At 36.4% G+C, this 21,421-nt stretch overlaps 1 protein-coding gene across 1 annotated transcript in view; it reads left to right on the top strand.

The window, feature by feature from the left end:
- LOC114941642 (puratrophin-1) overlaps nucleotides 1–21,421 on the top strand; it is a 285,051-nt gene that overhangs the window by 170,299 nt on the left and 93,331 nt on the right. Inside the window, 1 exon segment of the mRNA XM_085487025.1 lies at nucleotides 18,615–18,732. Coding sequence (XP_085343151.1) covers nucleotides 18,615–18,732 — 118 coding nt within the window.

The raw sequence follows: 21,421 nt of genomic DNA, 5'->3' as shown, positions 1-21,421 counted from the left end.
CAATGGATTACGTCGAACGGTAGAAATAAACAGTAAGAAACCGCGAGTTGTCAATTTTAATTACAATAAAGTGTATGCACGTGCGCTGTATTTTTTTTAGTTTACGATCGTTTTAGGTAATTTACACGGATTTTATTTTATTTAAAAGGCAAAAGAAACGAATTATTTTATTTGCAGCATAATTTAATCTGATTTCTTAATTATAAAAAATGAGATGTATAATAAAACTAATTATAAATCACATACGCAAAACTTTTAAATAATTTTATATAAAAAAAAAAAAATAAATAATAGTATTTTTCTTTTTTTTATAAATTGCTTACACGATTTTTTGGTTTTCCATTGCGGGTAATTTATCAGAAAATAAATTGCCTAAATTCGTTTGAAAGCATATCCTTACGAAAGCATAGATGATCATGTTTTGATTCGACCCACGCGCGCGTATCATACATTCCGGTATCTATTTATACTATCTTCCTTTCCTGGTGGTAGTTCCTCGCGTGTCTCGTTAAGCTTCTCTTTCTCCAGTCCATCGATTCTACCTTGAACCGCTCGATGCTCGCGGTGCTCTCCTCATCTGGTCGTGCTCACTTCCTTCATTCCGCAGCTTGATTGCAACAAAGCGCAACCTTGTTTTAGTTTCGCGGTATCTTGTTGGAGCTGCCTCGTGGCTAAGTTTCCAACCCGTCTCAAGTAATCTTCGCGAAATTTTCCGACCATCTCACGTCGCTCGGCTTTTATACCTTAATATATCTACATGCCTATATTGCATGAACGATTCTTTCCTAATGTTGACGTAGTACCACGATGGGAACATAGAGATTTGCGAGAAAATTCATCAGAAGTGCGCTGTTTATTCAAATGTAAATTCGGTCTTTTAAGTAATCATCTCCCTATTGTGCAAATTATTCGAAGAAATGCAAATTTTATGTGTTTAATGTAAATGGCTTATTTATTAATTTCGAAATAATGCATAATATATAAGCCTGGTAGTCATCGATTTCTTGATTACATATAAAGATTGAGTGGAAGTTATTAAAAATGTATATATTAAATACAAATAATGCAGATATTTTTTAATTTTGAGTTATATTCGTGGAAATGTGTTATATAAAATTACAAAAGACTTGTAATACTAAGAACGATACTGAGAAATTTATTAGAATTCGATCATTAATATTTTTATGTTGCAAAAAAATGTTCAATATATTTTAAGAACACGAATTTGCATATTAGTATAAAATATGTAAAAAATATTCACATATTTTTATATGTCGTTACGAACAGATAAAAACAAAATCTAATCTCAAAAAAATCTATATCTGTCAATCTCAAGACTGTACTTCTCACAGTAAATACATAATAGTAAGAAGATAAGCCTTCAGAATGTCTATTTATAGATTCAAACTATTTTTTAGTGAAGAACGTTTCGGAGATTAAACGCTTATTAAAGAAAGATTCACAATCAAAAATCTCATCATCGTCCAATTTAAAGCCATGATTAAATAATAAGTCATGATAATTTTATTGTTGCACGAATATCTATCTATTTTTTTTAAGTATCATCCAGCATTACAAGTCTTCTTTAGTGTGTGATATGGATCTCGATACGTCATTCGAACGTGCTTCTGCTTCCTCGTCATTGATTCTCTGCTTTCTTGAAGCAATTGAAGATCCCCTCATTAAATCCCCTCCTTTCTCTATGTCGTTTTCTTTCTTCTTCTCACGGATTCCCAGCTGGGGAAATCACCGAGTATCTAACTGTAATCCCGTAGTTGGCGAAGCTGCCGCTTTGTCGCCGATTAGCTAGCTGAAGTTGCGCTGCATCGCGCGCGGTCGCCTAAAAGGCGGGACGAGCAGGAAGAGGAAGCGCGCAGGAGATGCTGCATCGAGCTGCATTTACGCCCGCCGGGCAAAGAAGTGCAAATACGACAAACGACCGCGGCCGAAGTTCAAGCGCTTCGAGAGAGTCGGAGATTGGAGAGCATTAACGAGTCCGCGAGTACGATGACGGGTTTCTTTAGCAGCGTCTCGTATTTTCTTACCGCTCTTTTTGTTTCTTGTTTACCTTCGGACAACGCGAGAATTTTCACAAGAATGAAATATATTTCGAGATCGCTCTAATTTGCTCTTAAGTCGCGCGTGATCAAATCATAAATCGAGTAGCGCGAGATAGTTCGAGTTTATCAAGCTCGTTAACACGGACATCCTTCGAGACTCAATTAAGCGTTATTCACATAAATTATCGGAAAATGTTACTACGTCAGGTGAAATCGCTTCGGTTGGATTTATGTCAGGAATCATAGATTTATAAGGTAGCTCACCGCGTGACGCGTATACCCGATCGCAGCAGGTGAATGCAGCTTGTAATAGAATCTTCGAGGGAGCGGATGAGAAATTATATAGGGTGTTTCGAGAAGTCTGTATTAAACTTTAGTATTTTCCTTGCCTAAAAATTTAAGTCAAAGTTTAACCTAAGAATGATTTAACTTTCAAAATTATACAATTATAGCGAATTAAGTTTCAAAGAGATATAGAAATTAATTATTTATTTAATTTATTATATGTATATTCTTTATTATACATATATTTCGACAATATCATACAAGATTTAATTGTGTATTTAATAACAAAGAACTATGCTGTCCGATCAAATGTTTGCTTAAAAACTTTGATGCAAAATTTGTAAAGTATTGTACCTTGTATGAAAAGTGCGATATGTCAGCGCGACTGAATATTCTTGTTAAATTAAACGAAAAGAGAACGACAACGAGGTCGAGCAGTGGTATGAATTGCGACACTTTGAGCACGTATTTACACGTGCTGTGATTTACGATTTTGTGCAACTTTGGATGCGCGTCCGATCATAATAAAGACGATTCGTATCTTTCACCGAGTTCAAACTAATGCACAAATCAAATTGATTCACCTAACTGAAACTCGAGCATGCACGTGAAAGCGGTTGACTATTTATGACCATTCACTTGACGATAAAGTTGTCGTGGTGACTTGGCCGAGACTAATCTTGCCCTGGCAATACGCACAATGGACAACGAATAAAGCGTAATGTAGGATTATTATTTACATTATTAAACAAGTAAAAACACTGGTTTTATTTGTGCATCACATGTGTTAACTTCAATTTTAATTTTAATAGCGACTTTCGATTATTTTCGTAAAAATCTAATTGAAATTGTATGTCTGATTATATGACATGGCAATTTTGTGAATTTACTTGTTGTTTAGATTGTTTTCTATTATCGACATATTAAATTCAATAAATTTTTAAATGCAATTGCTTGCGTTTTTATGCATAAATCATTGAGATATTTCCAACATAGTCTTTTTTATATATTATAGTCACGATCAATACTATATCTATATTATAACATATGCAACAAATGTAAAAAATTATTTTTAATGCTAAGTAAAAGGAGAAAATAATTTCTCCGGCTAATAGAGCCTTTCCTTGTTCCAGTTCTAGTTGTGGCGTTAGTGAAACTATCCCTTATTCTGCAAATTGATTTATTAATTGCGCGAGTGTGATCGTTCTTTCCTTCAGGATTTTACTTTATTATAAGACAGGCAAAATCGCGATATGCGATTAGACATGCACTGTTCAGGCAAGGTACTTTTAATATACAGATATATCAGGAATGTAAAAGTGGAAGTGAAACGAGGATCTGGCACGAAAGATCCATATCATTGCCTACGGCCGATGCTACTAGATGCTAGATGAACGTTTGCAATAGGTGGATGTATCGTACATAGTATATACTGAAGATATACTAAAAGTGATTAAGTAGATACAGTGGGAAAAGGTTGTTGCGCACAGTCGGAACGATTAATCCAATCCAAGATAAGAATCCACGCGGTATAGTATTTAAGTATTTAGGCCTTTTTCGCATTAATATTAATTAAGGTCATATATTTAAATAAAATAAATAAATACGATTTTTTCCTATGAATGGATTCGGGGATAATCCCGAGTCAGCCGTTACGAAAGTCTTATCCACGCGCTAATAAAGCATATGCGGGTATTTAAATTGAGTGCCATCATATCCGGCATTTCATAGCTGTCATCGACCGATCGCGTTTAACTAGTCGAGCGTATCGGCCAGTACTTTCGCAGAGCTAATTACATGGAAGTATTTTATTATTGTGACACCGAGCGATGAATCAATGGCCGTTTAACCGCGCACACGCCTCGGTGTATCACCTGACGGGGCACAAGGGCCTTCACGTGGGCGGAATGGGGCAGAGTTCCACACGTCATTGCCGGCGGAAAAACTGCGATTCATATCGAGGTCGCGATAATTTATCACGCGCAGAAAACGGTGAAAATTTACAACTTTCCTGCCGCTCTCGTGTACGGTCGAGTTATGATAATGGACGTATTTATGCAAAGGGATATCTTTCGCACTGCTTTGTATCGCATCCTCCAAGTTTATTATTAGTCTAATTAGCTATGCATGGTTTACGGTACATTATGTGTACTTTTGTGCTTCGAGCGATATGATAATTAAATTCGTAACAAGAGAAGGTGAAGATCACCGCGCATCGTCAGTACGATAACTTTTAACTGTACATTTTACCGATACGGAGCTTGTAATACATAAACTGAAACGGGATTGTAATACTGATATGAAACGCGTTTTGCATACAGTAAATTGCTAGATGAACATGCAAGCAAGAAGTGATTCGATTTGCGACGAAACGCTTTTTATGTACCTATAATGAGAAATTGAATTCTATTAGAACATGAATGTGTAATCAGCTGATATGTATCAGCTGATCTGTACGTTGCAGATATTTAACAGAATAACGTACACAATTTTTACGAAATTTCTTTACTGCAAAGCTTAATACTTGCTCACTATATATTTATTATTTATTTCACTATATTGTATATTTATTACAGATTTTTTATATTTTTCCATGTTTTCATGCACAAGTGATCTGTGTCAGCTGCTTTGAACGTTGCAGATATTTAACAGAACAACGTACACAATTTTTACGAAATTTTTTTAATGCAAAGCTTAATACTATGGCTTACTATATATATATATATATATATATATATATATATGTTATATTTTATTTTATATATATATATATATATATATATATTATTTATTATAGATTTTTTATATTTTTAAAAATGTTTTCATGCACGTGCATCCATACAGTCATGATGAAATGACTAGAGAAAACAGAATACAATGTGTCCTCTCTTTTTCGAGTGTAACATGTAAGACATTCTTAATGGCTGCCAGCCTATATTCAACCCCGTTTGCCTTGTAATTAGGGGATTAACGAAATTGTTACTTTGAGAATACATCAAAGTGTGGTTACGCCGGGGTACATGCGTGCCTCCGAGCACGCAAAAAGAGAGGCATACATTCCGTTATATTCATGCGATAAGCTATGTGATCCACCTCTCTGAAGCATCATCTCGCTTCATCGGCACGCGTATATCTGAACGCGCGCGCGATCAAAATACTCCGGTTACGATTTCAGCGATTTAGAAACGGCTCGTTACGCCACGCGATCATCGCGTCTCTCGTATTATTAGGAAGATCCCGATTGCCCGATTCATGTAATTACGTCTTTACCACTTGTGTGTATCACGATGTGAGAAAATTAGAAAATCTTAGAGATCTCCTAAGAAATCTGCATCCTGCAAAGTGTACGGGAAACGCGTGACAGTAACGCGACGATCAAAAGGAATAAATTTTAGAAAGTAAATGTTACATACACGCTCTCGAAGATTAAATTGGATCAAAATATTAGTAAACGTTTCTTAAAACGTCTCTTGTCGCGAGCCATTTACAAATACTATATATAAAAATGAAAAAAGAAATTAAAAATAATTTTTAATTATGAAAGTTTCGAAAAAGGAATATAAATGAAAATTTAGTTACAACATATAAATAAAACATCTTTCAACGAAGCATTTTCAATTCTCGTCCGTGTCTCTAAAGATCGTTTGAAGTGCGATGCTACTCATGCTGTGCGTAATCCTGATTTTCCGCTCATATATATTTAAAGTAATAGTCAAGCAACTGGCAACAAGCTTGTGACAAATAGCAATAATAACTAGAAATGCTCAAGCAGTCTAACATTTATAGCAAAAACATGAAATGTATATATCTCGCATATTAGGGTCGGTGTGAATTAAATAGAGAATCTAGTTTTTGCTTTTTTCCATTGCTATTTATCAACCTCGTGAACTTAACTTAATGAAATTTGAATATTGTAAACGTGGATGTGGGAATAAGACTTATTTATGATGCTGAATATTTTCGTATTGTATAATCAAAAACTTTCTGAAAATCTGAATATATGCTTAGATTATAATAATACAAATAGGCAGTGATTTCATAAGAGGCAAAATAGACGCAACAAAATTATCTAAAATTTTTTTTAGTAATCTTGAATATTTTGGTTCCTTTTTTGAATAATTTTCAGCAAACCAAAACAGCAGATAAACAATTTATGCGTCTTGATCTTTCTCAATAGTTTACGTTTCTGATAAATCTCCTATCGATTCAGCTGTTAAGAGATGACAAGAATAATCCAAATTGTCGGATATATGAGAAAAGTCAAAAAGTAAAGGGACATTTTAATCAAAAATTTTAATTTGTATGTACAAAAATAACGTAGATTATTTTTCTGATTATAATTTTCTTTCCCCCGTTTATTATGCAATCGCAGTCTTAATGAATTTTCGAATTTCATTCGGGAAAGAACTTTCTTGCGCATAGCCACTTAAGCATCAAACATTAAACTCTACCGTTTATTTTTTGGCTTGAAATAATGGATTCACTTTAATTATATATTAATTCAATAATTAAGAAAACGAAACTCGGAAACGGACAGAAACATTTCACCGTAGAGTATACGATCGAAATATAGGTCAACGTTCCTAAAAACCACCACGGGGATGTGCAACCGTAACATTAAATTCGAGGAATTAATACCTTAACGCGGTAATCTGCAGGCAGCATTGCAGAATCTTTGTCGTTGAAACCTACCGTATTACGGATGCGCGCGCATAAGCTTTCTCGCAAAAAATCGCCGTGAAATCATATCTCTCGCCATTTAATACTGGTGATGTGCACGCGAAGATGACGGAGGATTATAATTTTCGATACTCGATAATCACAGTCCGGCCCTCGTTTTAGGCCGCTCTTTAGGCTGCGGCCCGGACACGCAGGCAATTACGCGGTAATCGTAGATATCGCGCACGCAACCTGAATTCAGGGTACGACCCAGATCCCAGAGAAGAGAGGAGTCTGCTCGCCGCCGCCAACGTGCTGCATCGAGGCGGCATAAGGTTTCGCCGAGGCCAATCGATAATGCCTCCCCGAGTGATCGATGCGCCTCGCCCGATTATCGACTCGCGTTATTAACCGCCGCGTAGATTTTCCGCGGCACTAATTGCGCTGCATCCACGCGGGTCCCGAAACGGGCCGGCTGCCATTATTGGCGCCGTGCGAACGCGCGTTGCTTAGAAAGTTGCAGAGGCGTACTATATAGACTAGACCGTCTTCGAAACGGAGCTAAAGGGGCTGACCGTATTAACTACCAGTCATTCATCGATTAGAGATTAATTAAATACACGCGGTGTTTCTTGCCAATTTTTACGACTCGTACTTGTCTAGCTTTAAACGCGAATTTATGTACGTTGCTTTCCTTTATAATTATGGAGAGCAGAGAATCTGTTTTGTGCATCTGTGTCACTGCACAGATTTATATTTATATTTCTATATTGATAATATTTAAATATATACAGTTGTGAATTATATTATTAAGATGTTTCATACATTTGAAATAATATTATTTTTAATCGAGAATCTTTAATTAAAATTATCAAGTTAGTCAATAATTAACGCAAATCATGATAAGATAATTGAAGTTAGTAATATATTTATCACAAAATACAATAAATTAAATGCATTTATCAGTGTGATCACTGATCGAAAAAATATCATAGATTAGGAATTAATTTCCTCACAAAGATCGATATTTTCAGCTTTTAATTTTATCATAGTATATGAGGCAATACGATATTGATAGCACTTAATTAATCATTAGATGTAATCATTAATCATCAGATATATATCGATTTAAACTTTAAAATCCGCAACTCTTATAAAATATTATTTATACAGAGAGTTGCATGAAAATAAATGCACTACGCGGATTTGTCAGAGAGGAATGCAAGTGGTAATCGCAATAGCAGATTAAACTTGCAACGCAACAAGTCTGTCCAATCAATATTTCTCCCATTTAGATAACTCCTTCCTGGTATAACTGATCAATGCGCTTCTAATCATCATCGTCGACTGATGTTTTATATGATTTATTAACTCACCGTCAATTTTTCATTGAACGCTAATTATGCTTATCGAAAGATTATCGTATTAAAACCGCTATGTATCTCAATATAATAATTAGCTTTATATAAAGTGAAATTACTCGCATTAAATTTGATATGCAGGTATTTACAAACTTCAAAACGAAGAGGTATTATAAATATAATAAAATAATACGCAGGTGATTCCTATAAAATATTAACTCTATAGCAAGAATAAAATACAAGTTATTCAAGTTTTATTCGAATAATTTAAAATAAAATTACAGATGCAATTAATGGATTATAAAATTTAATTGAAGCATATTATTAATACTACAGTAACTTTGTATATATTGCATGACTTCATAGCAAATGACAGTGATACAATACGCGAATCTAACAGAAGTTGCAAGAGTAGAACACGTTATTCGAGTTATTTGAATAACTTAAAGTTACAGGGATGTCATTGATTATACAATTTAATCGAAGTATATTATTCGGTATAGCAACTTTGCATATATTGCATGACTATCCGCGTTCATCAAATGACAATGAGATATAATATGCGAATTGATTCGTTTAGTAAGCGCATAATGCTATATGATCCCAAAACAGTGGCGATCTCGCGAGAAAGTAGTGAATGCAGTCGCTTGCAAACGAGGAATGCAAGTAGTAACTGCCGCTGCGTATTCGACCACCTTGTTATGAGAAATGTCCAAGTGAATGTAAGTAATGTCTGACCAGCAGCTACGTGGTAACTAATGTCCTAATGCTTTCAAGGCTCGATCGGAAATAATCAGAGAGGATCGTAAATATCGGTATTCGAGTATCCGAGAGAGAGAGAGAGAACCGTTCGTTGCCGGGTTCTCGACTTTACCGTTGACTTCTTTATTATTAGCAAACAAGATCTACGAGTTAAGAGAAATGATATTTAACGCCGCTCCTTTTAACAAGTTCGCCGGTATTAACACAATTGTAAAACAGATATTAAATACTATACAATGTCCGATTGATTTTTTCTTGGTCGTTGACATTTATAGTATATTATAATAATAACAACAATATACTAATTAAAAATAATTATATTTCTCAATATATGTGCTCTTTTAATTTTTTGATGCATTATTAAATTATATTTATATCTAAAATTTGAAATTATTAATTGTCGCATTAATAATAAGGAGATGTACTGTTCAAAACACGGGTGTAAACTTCTAGCCATTTGTAACTAACAGCTTATGCCTCTCAATACTCTAACACTCTCCGCACTCGATCGAGCATGCATCCCTTTATCGAATTATTTGTTCGCGTCCGTACACAATGTTGCGCTCGTAAACAAGGATCCAAATAATCTTACATCGAACGATCTCCGATCGGCATATAACCGGGAGGTATTCTCGATTGCTTCTGCAAACGTAAATACGCCCACCCGCCAGAGCCCCGTTATCGACCGTTCTTATCACACGATCTGCGCTTGTGAAACGAGTCGCTTCTCGAAACCTGGTCTTATTTTCTACGGTAACCGGCATCGAGCAGGAAGAAAAGATTCGCTTGACCACAATAGGAAGGATTGGAACGAACTTGTCGCATCAACGCGTTATTTTTTCATAAAAGAAATAGGGAAGATTCTAAAATCAATATTTGGTTTGAGAAAATTTTTTAGTACACATTTTCTGTGGTTACGTTTATTGTTAGACCACTTTTTAGTTAATGTTAAATTAACTCTTATTTTTGTTTAATTATGAAAGAAGAATCAAGAGAAAAAAAGTAGAATCTTTAAAGATTTGAATTTTATCGCTTTTAAATTATTTTAGAAAATGGCATTTTAAAATATTTCGATTTTTTTTAAATATAAATATAATTAAAAATATATATAAAAATAATGAAATTGATATTATAAAAGGCCTAAAACGAGCGGTATTCATAAAATAATATAAAAATTTATTATTAATTACAAACGTTTCGAACATTAACTGATGTCTTCTTCAGTGTATAATTAGGTACATTACATTAGATGCAAACAAATGAATTACGCATTTTTAACCATGTGTTGGTAGTCAAACGGTGTCGATATTTATGTTAAATGGTTGTCCAATATAAGAATTGTTTAGTCAAAATGATATGTGTCCTGATATACGATGAAATCTATTTTTAAATTCAACCTTTTTAAAATAACTTCTTCTCTTATATTAACCAAATTTAGAGAATTATTTAACGTACCGGAATAATCATGATATACTATATAAAGTTCACTATTTCCCTGGTTAGGCAATATGTATGGTCAACTTAACTCTGCGTTAGTTAACTAACGTTCACTAAGCAAAAATATATATGATTGGATACTTTCTTTTGAATATTTTTTTTCTTTAATTAAAAAAAATATATGCATAGAAATTTAGTGTTAGATACTATAAATAATATAATTTTTCTACAAATCTATTTATAAATTTTATATAATAAAAAATAAGGCAGGTAAATTTATGAAATAGTGTTTTAGCGCGCATTGTGCGTATTTATAGCGAGTTGTGGGTTAATAAAGTAGAATATGCAAACGAAGTTGAGCGATTGTCGGTCCCTTTCTGTTCGTAAATAGTGGGTATCTGTTGATGTGGGGGCGTGAGATTCACCATAGGGACCTTGATGCATCGTCGGTGTATTAGCGAGCAATATTGGTCGAATGGCATGAGTAAGAGGCAAGCAAATAGAGAACATATCAAGAAAGAGTCTTGATAGATCTTCGTGTAATTGAAAACGCACGATCAAAAGATAGAGTTAAGGCTTGCTTAATCATAACATAATCTTAAACATTTTTAATATATAGTTAGTAATAATAAAATCATAATTCGTTTAATCAAAGAAATTTTTTTGAAATGTACATATACTTTCTTAAAAAAAAAATTAATTTAATGTAATAATTAATATTACTCTCTTTGAAATTTAATTTGTTTAATTAATTTTATTTACGTGTGTATTACATCTCATTGTCAGAGCACAATTAGAAGAAACGAATATCTTGAAAAGTGAATTAGTATAGTTTATGCAATAGTAATGTAATTGAAAATATTATTTTGCGTCTAGATAATTATTTTCTCCACAATGCGCTGTACAACAGCGTAAGAGTAACTAGGCACATAAATCCGTGTTACTCTGTAAAATAGGCGGACGCCACGATGATTCGGCTTTCTCGATTCGCATTAGGCCCGATGCGTCAGCGCACGTGTATCACGCTGCATCACGCAGCGCAACTGCATCCTCATCGGCGGACGTGCAATCGGCTGTACGCGAAGCTCGGTCGTACATATTCGCGGTATACTTGGACCGCACGTGATTATGGTTATCACATCGACGATTGGATCAAGTGCATTAGCCACGCACGAACCGAGGCTCTACACGCCGCGCACACACATTTTGTATACGCCTCGACCCCTAGTCTCGGCGGAATACTTTAGGATGAGATCGAGAGACGAGGGCGTGATCCCCGCGATCTTTATGGCCCGAGCAACCGCGTTCGTGCGATCGAGAGTCAAGGTCAGGGTTGTAAAGTTTGTATTTGCTTCGTAACGCGTCGGCATTACCGGTTTTTCGCGTGAGTCGTCGTTGGCAAGTTTGCTCAACGACGACGCCTCTGCGTGTTGACAAGCTAGGATTACAACAACGGCAACGAATTTTTTTTCAAGGTAAAGAGGGAGTTTGTGCGACCCGTTGCTTCCCGAAGCTTATATTTACTCTTGCGAGCGATGCAACAGATGCGAGAAATACGTAAGAAACGTTAAAGGAAATGTTAAGTACGGTATATGAATACGTTTTGAGACTCGCTAATGACGCATTTCTCCTCGCGCGATTCAAATATGCGAGAGATTTCGTAAGCCACGTCGGCTTATGAGTTCGTTTCGCAGTTAATGATCCATTCGGTAGCGCGTTTCTAACGGAGATTCATCCTGCCGTCTACTAATTGACCGGCCGATCTCTCTCGTGGATTCTCAATAACGGTCGCGATGGAAAGATAATGCCGAGGCGTGGTTAACGTCATTTTAGCGTCGCGATATGTGTGCATCGAATGCACACGGACGAGTGCACGACACGAGAGAAAGAGTCGGGTCAAGGATCGAAATGTATCTATATGCGTTCCCGCAATCGGTTAGAACACCTGGAGCATATATCGTATGATCGATTACCAGTATGCAGAAGTCGATGGCCCATTGAAAGGTGAAAGATCCAAAGTTAATAGAGGTGAAACTTTTTTTCGCCATATTACCATGGACACTTATCTGAAAGAGAATGACATATCCCATTGATCCTTACGCGTGTTGAAGACATATAGACACTTGGAATTCTGAGCATTTGAATGGCAAGACGGATCCGAGTATTTTATTTAAATAATTATTTTTACTAAATATTATGTAGTGCCGTTTTGGATAAGTTGAATATCAAATACACGTATCACTCAAAGATTTATTTATTACATATTGTTAATCATTGATTGAATATTCACTGTTGTTTCTTCAAATGGGATAATATTTATCAAATCATATATTAATAATTTTTTTATTTATCTACGTTTCAAAATTTTTAATGTGCAGTATAATCTCTTCTAAATATTATAATATTTAATTTTGAAAGCGAGATTATATAATTTTGTAATTTTCTAAAATTTACAGTAAAAAATCGAATAAATACGCAATGGTTTTGAGTAATAGTTTAATTAACAAATGTCTTACTAGTAAAAGTATTCATCGTACGGGCGATCATATGATTCGACGTTGCACCGTCGAAGTCGACGGGAGGCTAACTGGTCGCGGTCATTAATTTGTCGCGACGAAGTTACGATCGTGATCGTGGAACTTCCTCGTTGGACTCGCATTGCGAGAAACTTACGGTGCTACTTGCCGCGGCAAATGTATAATCGCCGATTACCCTAACAAGTACGTAGTAGTGCATCGAGGCGACTAATTAAGCGATTATAGCATCTCGGGTGAGCTAACGAGTGTTAATCCACAGGCGAGTCGTGCCTGTTCGAGCTCACGGGGGTCAATCTGCCGCGAGCCTAACCGAGCATGACGACGAGCTTGCTTATCAACGTGTTTGCTGAAAACCTCATTTCGCGACCAAAGGCACCACACTTTTCTTATTCGATTATGTAAATGCAAATATCTATGTTTTCGTCCACTCGACTCGGGATCATTTTATTTCATTAATAGACATCTATAGGAAAAATGGGAACAAAGAAGAAAAAAAGAAGAAATATTGTACCTATATACTATATATTTTTTTAATTCTTTTCTCATGTTTTTGACTTCCTCTCAACTTTTATTGATAATAATTGAGATATCGGAAAGTATATTATTCGGGAAATGTACATGGGAGAATTTTTTCTTAGAATTTATCCTAAAAATCATCGTGGGATAATATGGTATTAGAAGAATTTTATAAGAGTTTCTCTGATTAATATTTTGCTACAATAAAAATATTGATATATCTACCACAATAAGATATAAAATATATTGAATTAATTTTTTCGAGGTAAATGCTAAGGAAAAATTCTCTCTGTGTATATGAAATATATTGTTACAAAAATATATATATCGTCTTTTTTAATATTATATATTTCTCTAAAGAATCGTTGGCTTTATTTTGTTGTAATAGATTAAAATTATAGAGAGGAAGTGTATTGAATCAATCACAGAGGCATCACAAGATTTCACGAGTTATTATTTTTCACATAGAAACTCTCGATAATTCATCTAGTCAACTAATTAAGCGATTAATCGCCCGCGGATACGATCAAGCATTAACCTGTGATTAAATTACAACTACATCATAGAATAGACCGTTCTCCAGTTTACCGTAGCAAAATCGAGAATATAATAATCGACCGAATCGCACACGTTGTAGCCCAGTTATTATCAATAAACTTCGCGACCGCCGCCCGCTTCGGCACGCTTTATTTTAATAGAAATCGATCGAGGCGGAAGAGCCGCGCGAATAAGTAGGGAATTAAGGAGACGAAAGAGAGAGAGGCCGAAGATAGAACAGGCGTGAGGAACTGAACGCGCGAGATAGGCATATCGAGGGAAAAGGGAAAGAGTAGGACAAACGCGACCATGTAATTAGAAATCACGGGATTTACGGGGCATCGGGCAATAAATCCAAAAAGTAACGGCTAATAGCACGCATATTGACGTATCCATCTGGCTATCGTTCATCTTTCTCACGAGTCTCATCGCGTGCACGCCCCGTGTATCCGCGACGCGCGCCTCGCGGCTACTCGCTCTCGCTCGTTCACGCGGCGAGGACGACGAGACGAAAGGATCGACGCCTCCAGAATGAACTACGGGGCTTTCTTCTCAGGGGGGATGATGAGGAAGGAAAGACAGAGAGGAAGAGAGAGAGAGAGAGAACACGTTCATAAGCATGCTTGATTTACGTTAAAAGCCGAGTCGGGGCCCGCATTGAGTCTTTATCGAGTAGGAGTGAGACGATGATGATGAACGATCGGCGATTTGTAGAGGTGATCGTCGAATATGCGCGCATATGCGAAACGGATATGTATCTATATACAGATGTATACATATATATATATATATATGTGTATATGTACGTGCCCGAACGAATCTGCTGATCATCGTAACCCATATCCCGCGTGCACAAAACGCGCTTTGAGAAGATCGCTTTATGCCGGTAGAAAAATTGCAATCACAATCGTCTTTCAGCAGTTCGTTACGTGCGGTATAGAATCTTATCGGTGTCGTTTCAAATGGATTCTTTCGTAGAATCTTCATTTATTAACCAGAAATTCTTAACATATTTGTTGGAAATTTATATTCGAACCATACACGTTTTATATCTATTAAAATTGCGTTAAGTTTAAATTAAATAAATAAATCAACGAGGATTTTTTTTTATCTATTCACAACTTCAAAACTTGATTTATTAAGCTTTTTTAAATTTTATATTTATATATATTAATTTTATTAATATAATTAATTAATATTATTAATTTATTAATATAATTAATATAATTTTTTATTATTATAATTAATATAATACATGCATCGCATAGAGGAGGCGATTTTCTAGCGAGCACAAGCAGTCGGATTAACGTCTTTATTCCACGAGAAACCCTTCGCTCGCAATGGTGTGCCAGTAATCGATCGGTTATGGTAATCCGAGCGAGCGTCAAGCGCGATCGTTAAAAAAGCTAACCCGCCAACCGTGCGGTTACGGTATACCTGGTGCAACCGCCACGTACTCGTGCCGATAAGCGGTCGCGATGCGTGCAGTTCGATTAACGCAACAACGGGTGCACGATCGGTCGTCCGTCGTGCGTGAAAAGAAAGAAACCCACGGAAGAAACGCCCACATCTCTACCTACGATCGTGGAGGCGATGCGCTGATTCGAGAAATTTTTTTCGACGTGTTTGCAGGACTGACACTTTATTTATTAATTAGACACAAATAAATATTATCCTAATACTTGAAAATAATTTTAGAAAAATTTGAAAAATTTGTTAGCAAAAAAGACTCACGAATTTATTCTCATATGCATAAGCGATTTTTTTATTACGAGGTTATTATAATTAATTTTTTACATTTCTTCTGATGTATTAACAATACAATGCAAATGTTGTTTTGTCACGGTGCATTATATGCAACATGCATGATGCATAAGTAATGAGTTTTTAAGATGTTATATAACGTGTTATGATTTATATAAATAAATATATTATTATTATCATCATGACTGATATTCAATTAGATATTCAATTAGAATACGTATTACACTTTGTACACATTACAATTAGATTTTTTGTGCATTGGCAAATTATAATTGTTACTCGGTTAATTTATCATCTCAACAATTATTTGTAATTATAGGATTGAATATCATAGATATCAAGATGATCGAGCGATAAATAATGATAGTAATGGTGAAACTCTTGTAAAACTAGAACGCATTCTATATATATAGCATTATTGTTATTTATATATAAAAAGATAACTGATATGAATAATGCAAATTAAGAAGAGAGAGAAAGAGAAACAAAGATTTTTGCGCGAAATTAGGCAATTAATTACAGTTTTCCTAGCATTGTCAAACAAAATTTAAAAAATGTAAGAATTACGTTTTTAAAGACTTTACGAGGGGGTAACCACTCTTGAATTCTGGTGTACAACCTGTCAGGAGTCCGTTGATTCCTCGAAGTCCGATGAAGTCTAGTAAAGTCCGACAAAGTCCTACAAAGTCCGATGAAGTCCGATGAAATCCGACAAAGTCCGATGAATTCCTTGAAGTCGTTGAATTCCTCGAAGTCCGATAAAGTCCGATAAAGTCCGACAAAGTCCGACAAAATCCGACAAAGTCCGACAAAGTCCGATGAAATCCGACAAAGTCCGATAAATTCCTTGAAGTCGTTGAATTCCTCGAAGTCCGATAAAGTCCGATAAAGTCCGACAAAGTCCGACAAAGTCCGATGAAATCCGACAAAGTCCGATGAATTCCTTGAAGTCGTTGAATTCCTCGAAGTCCGATAAAGTCCGACAAAGTCCGACAAAGTCCGACAAAGTCCGGCAAAGTCCAGCGAAATCCGACGAAATCCGGCATAGTCCGATGAAGTCTACGAAGTCCATGAAATCCGATGAAGTCCGGTGAAGTCTTGAAGTTTTGGTACGATGGTTTCTTATCATCGTTGGACAATTATTATTGTGATAGCACATAAGCAGCTAGGTAATGTCGCCGCGAATTATCATTCATGCCTTGGGCAAATACCTTTGGAAGAGCTCAAGGGGTTATGCACGTATTTATGAACTGGCAACGCGATGCGTTCGTAATCATGTGTCTCGTAAAATTCTACACACCTCTATCCAGTAGGAGATTAATGTACTCACGTATTTAATATATCTCTTGGCTTTGTGTTCACAATGCGATTTATTAATCTATTGATTATTTATTAATCTAAACGCACTATCTGTTAATATAAAAAATATGAAATCTTTTTTAATCTTGAAATATTGTTTAAAATATATATGAAATGGAATTAGACTATTAAAAATATAAAGATAGCGTGTTAAATCTAATTTTTGATGATAATTATTTTAAATTTACAAATTATAAATAAATTTAGAAAACATGTATTTAATTTTTAAATGCACGTAATTATTTTTAATTTTGGCGCCCTCGGGATATTTTTTATATATTCTAAACTTAACAAAATATTTCTTTAATGGTAAAAGTCGACCAGACTGGCAATCATTTTGATTGCCAGTTTGGTCGTCTTTTACCATTAAGGAAAGATTTTTATTAATTATTACTGGCGAACCTTAAAGATCATTATCTGTTAACAAAATATTCTCACATTCTTATCTGTTTCTTTATCTTTCTTTCTATCGATTTCTACAAATATCTTTTTATTTGATGTTTCTGTAAAACTGTGAAGCAACAAATACGAGATCAATTAGTAATTAACTTTCACGACTTTTACCTACAGACGTAGCGTCTTTCGAACATTATTACGTTCTCAAACATAGATCAGCTCTAAGCAATGCTAAAAGGCGTCGGCTATATTTAATGATCAGTAGTATATAGCCGGGGTTACGACCTCGGCATCACGACCGCAGTAACACGGATGAAAACGAACTGTTACTCAGCGTTATCTATTACGATCACGGAATTGTTTAGAATGTCACTGCTGATACATATTTTACCCCGTAGCTAAAAGACCTTATTCAAAGTGAGATGACCTACTCCCGAGATAGATACAACTTCTAAAAGGATGTCATTTAATAATTTATTACGGGCAGAGAGATTGCAATCGGCAATCGCTCATCGTGAATCGAATCATGATTTATAATCAACCGCGCTTGCCAACGTTTACTGCCCCATTGAAATAATTCACGTTGCACAATCGTATATGTATCTACTCGCGACGCAAATTAAAATATGCAACGAGATAATGCCATATGTGCGAACAAATCAAACTTCCAGAGCATTATATCTCTTTAGAGAGGCAAATTTATAACACAATGATAATTTCGAAATAATATCTGTACGCATAAAACATGTGTGCTTGGTTTTAAAATTTCTTTACTAAGAGAAATCGGTACATTTTTGATAAATTTTTTCAATTAAACATTTCTTTTAAAATTTCCCTAAAAATTTCTTTACAAAGAGAAATTGGTACATTTTAATGGATTTTTTATATGAAATATTTTAAATGAAATATCAAATTAAGACTGTTCTAATTATCTGTTGCAGGATACATAGACGTCGTTGGGAGACCAGTTATCGAATTCGAGGACAACGTGTCCACAAGGGAGGACCTCTCCGTTAGAGAGACATCGTCTTTTCTGCTCTACCTCGCTCGTCTACCCAGGTACGTATCTCATAAAAAATCGCATAATGCACCAACCTTCGGAGAAATCACCCTACGGAGTCGCGGGATATCGATAAATCAGCCGGATTATATCGCGAGATCAGTCGCGCGCGTGCGCGCCCATCGGGCCGCGCACGCTATAATTTATGAATTCGATTAGCGCGCGGGGCCGCGATAATTTTTGCAAAGAGCATTTTTAACCCGCGGAGAGGAAGAATTCTTCTTCGCACTTTACGGCCGCGGCGTGCCGGCGCGAGACACCCATTTATTACGACGGCATCTGTACTCCTCAACGAGGCCGTTGTAGCCGATAATAACTGAAATCATCCGACTCCGAATTGGCAATTTATTAATCCCGGCCGGCAGAGAGGAAGAGGAGCGAGCTCGTGCGCGCGCGCGCCAGCGCTTTCCGCTAAATAAACGTGATCGACGCCGGTGTCAGTAATAATTATAATTTTCCACTGTCATGAAATCGCGGACACGCCCACTATAATCGTCGATGCTGAGGCAAAATCGCGGGCTCGCTGTTCTTCCTGGCCTGGTCGTATCTCGTCCTACAAGCTCTCTAACGAAGCTTCCTCTCATTTGTAAGCTATTCAATTAACGCGTTTACGACGTGCCTACCGATATAGCACTTTCTAACATCGGTGCAACACCGATTAAATACCGTGAGAACGGAATCGAACGCAAATCGACGTGTATTCGATTACGGGAAACGTATACGTGCGCATCTAATATTCGATAAGATAGTTATCAATGAGTTATTAATTATTAAAGGCATTAATTAACTTAAAATATTGAAAAGTAAATTTAATTGAACAAATGTGAAATATTACACCGCTTGTATACGAGATTTATTTGTTATCCGAATTTAGTGTACATTTATTTAACATATAAATCATAAAGTAGATAAAGATGAAGAAATTTTAAAGCGCGTATCTTGTGTGCAAAAATAAATTTTTGGATTTTTATTTCTTTATACGACGTCATTTGCGATTCTTTATCGCGCTCTTGACCGGCAAATACATTTACATACTTTCTAGCTCATAAAACATATACGACGGTGGTCTCGCATATACCGGTATCGATCATCCCGCGGCTTTATGATTTTCCGTGCGACGACGCAATCTCGTGTACGCAAATGAGCGGGAAGAGAGCGTCCAGAAAGGCGGCGGGAGGAACGAGACAGAAAGGACGAAAACGAGAAAAGCGCGTGTTATCGCGCTCGGGGCGTTTCTTCGGCGAAAAACACCGTCGAACTATCTTTCAGCATCTTCGACGCGAACGAACGAACCTGCCTCGTTTCCGCGTCGGCGACTCTTCCCCATCGATACGAGCCTCGGCATGAGAAAAAGTCCGCGACGGAAAATTTCCGCGATTTCATCGAACGCCGCCTTTCATCGGTATATCTTTCTCTCTCCTTCTTGGTGCGAAGTTTAACTCACGCAACTGATAGCCCGTCCCCCGCGGGCTTTTCAGAGATCGCGATGTATCTTCGTGGGAATAATTGAAGGGATCCCTGAAAAAATATCGTCGATCGCACTACGCAGGAATTAATACAAATTATTACGCCGCTGCAACGAAATGTATTCTGGTTGACCGGATGATTTTCCGCGTCGATAATAAGAAACTCGCGCTTGCGATATTGAAAGCGATTTATCTCTCGCGTTCCCAGAATCGATACATCTAATTTATCGCGGTCGAGTTATCATTTCGCTTGGCCAACAATACGCATTGTTATGCATCGATATATTTCGTTGTCCGAGAGAAAAAGACTCGGAAGCGCGAGTATACGCAACGTGGACTACATATCTCTCGTCGCGGAATCCGCGACGAAAGGTGGTGTCATAATGATTCTCTAAGCGGAACACGATCGCTATAAATCAGCGCGCCGGTTATACTCGTACGTGCGTTGCGCGAGAGATTCATTAGCATTTTTTCGCGCGACCGCAGTGGGAAAGCGCGACGCGCGACGTTGACATAGCGCCTCGCTGGGCTATCGGTGGCAGATTACTTCGCAGATAAGTCCGACGATGCAGATTTATTATTGCGAACAAAACGGCGAAACGACTGGGAACCTCCTCGCCATGAAATTGACCCCGGAATTTCCATATACGCGCTCAACGCGCGTATACGAAACTTTATATGTACACAGTTTACGCATTATCGTACCGTGTAATATCTCGACTAGGCATAAAAACAGGCGGCACTCTTTCATTTCATCATGTAATCACGCGGAAGAGCGTTTAATCGATGGACAAATCGCGCGGAAAATAAATGGATAGCTAGATGTTTGTTACGAATCTGGGACGCACATGCATTCCAATTAGGCACAGATGTGCGCGATTAATTAAATAATTTTCGAATAATATTGGAATACTCGGGAATATAAGTCAGTGACATTCTAACATTGACAAATATTGTCAGTATTTTTTAACAGCATACGGATGCTCATACTTTTAATTATTATTGATTGTCGGCTTTCCAAAAACGAAAACGAGTCTCGTGTGAAATGGATAAAAAATTGTGCCGTGCTTTGATCATGTCTTATTTTCACGGGTGAAATGGCGAAAGCGCGGTACATATCGTTATCGTGCATTGAGTGCACTCATCGTGCATGTTCGCGAGTATCGATATTTATTGGTCGATTGAAACGACAGATGTGAGATAGGCTAATCGTTTCCATTTT

Source organism: Nylanderia fulva, unplaced genomic scaffold, assembly GCF_048542155.1.
Source record: "Nylanderia fulva isolate GAGA-0341 unplaced genomic scaffold, ASM4854215v1 Scaffold5, whole genome shotgun sequence".
Lineage (NCBI taxonomy): Eukaryota > Metazoa > Arthropoda > Insecta > Hymenoptera > Formicidae > Nylanderia > Nylanderia fulva.
Note: the sequence above shows the minus strand (reverse complement) of the source record. Positions and strands in the feature narration are given on the sequence as shown.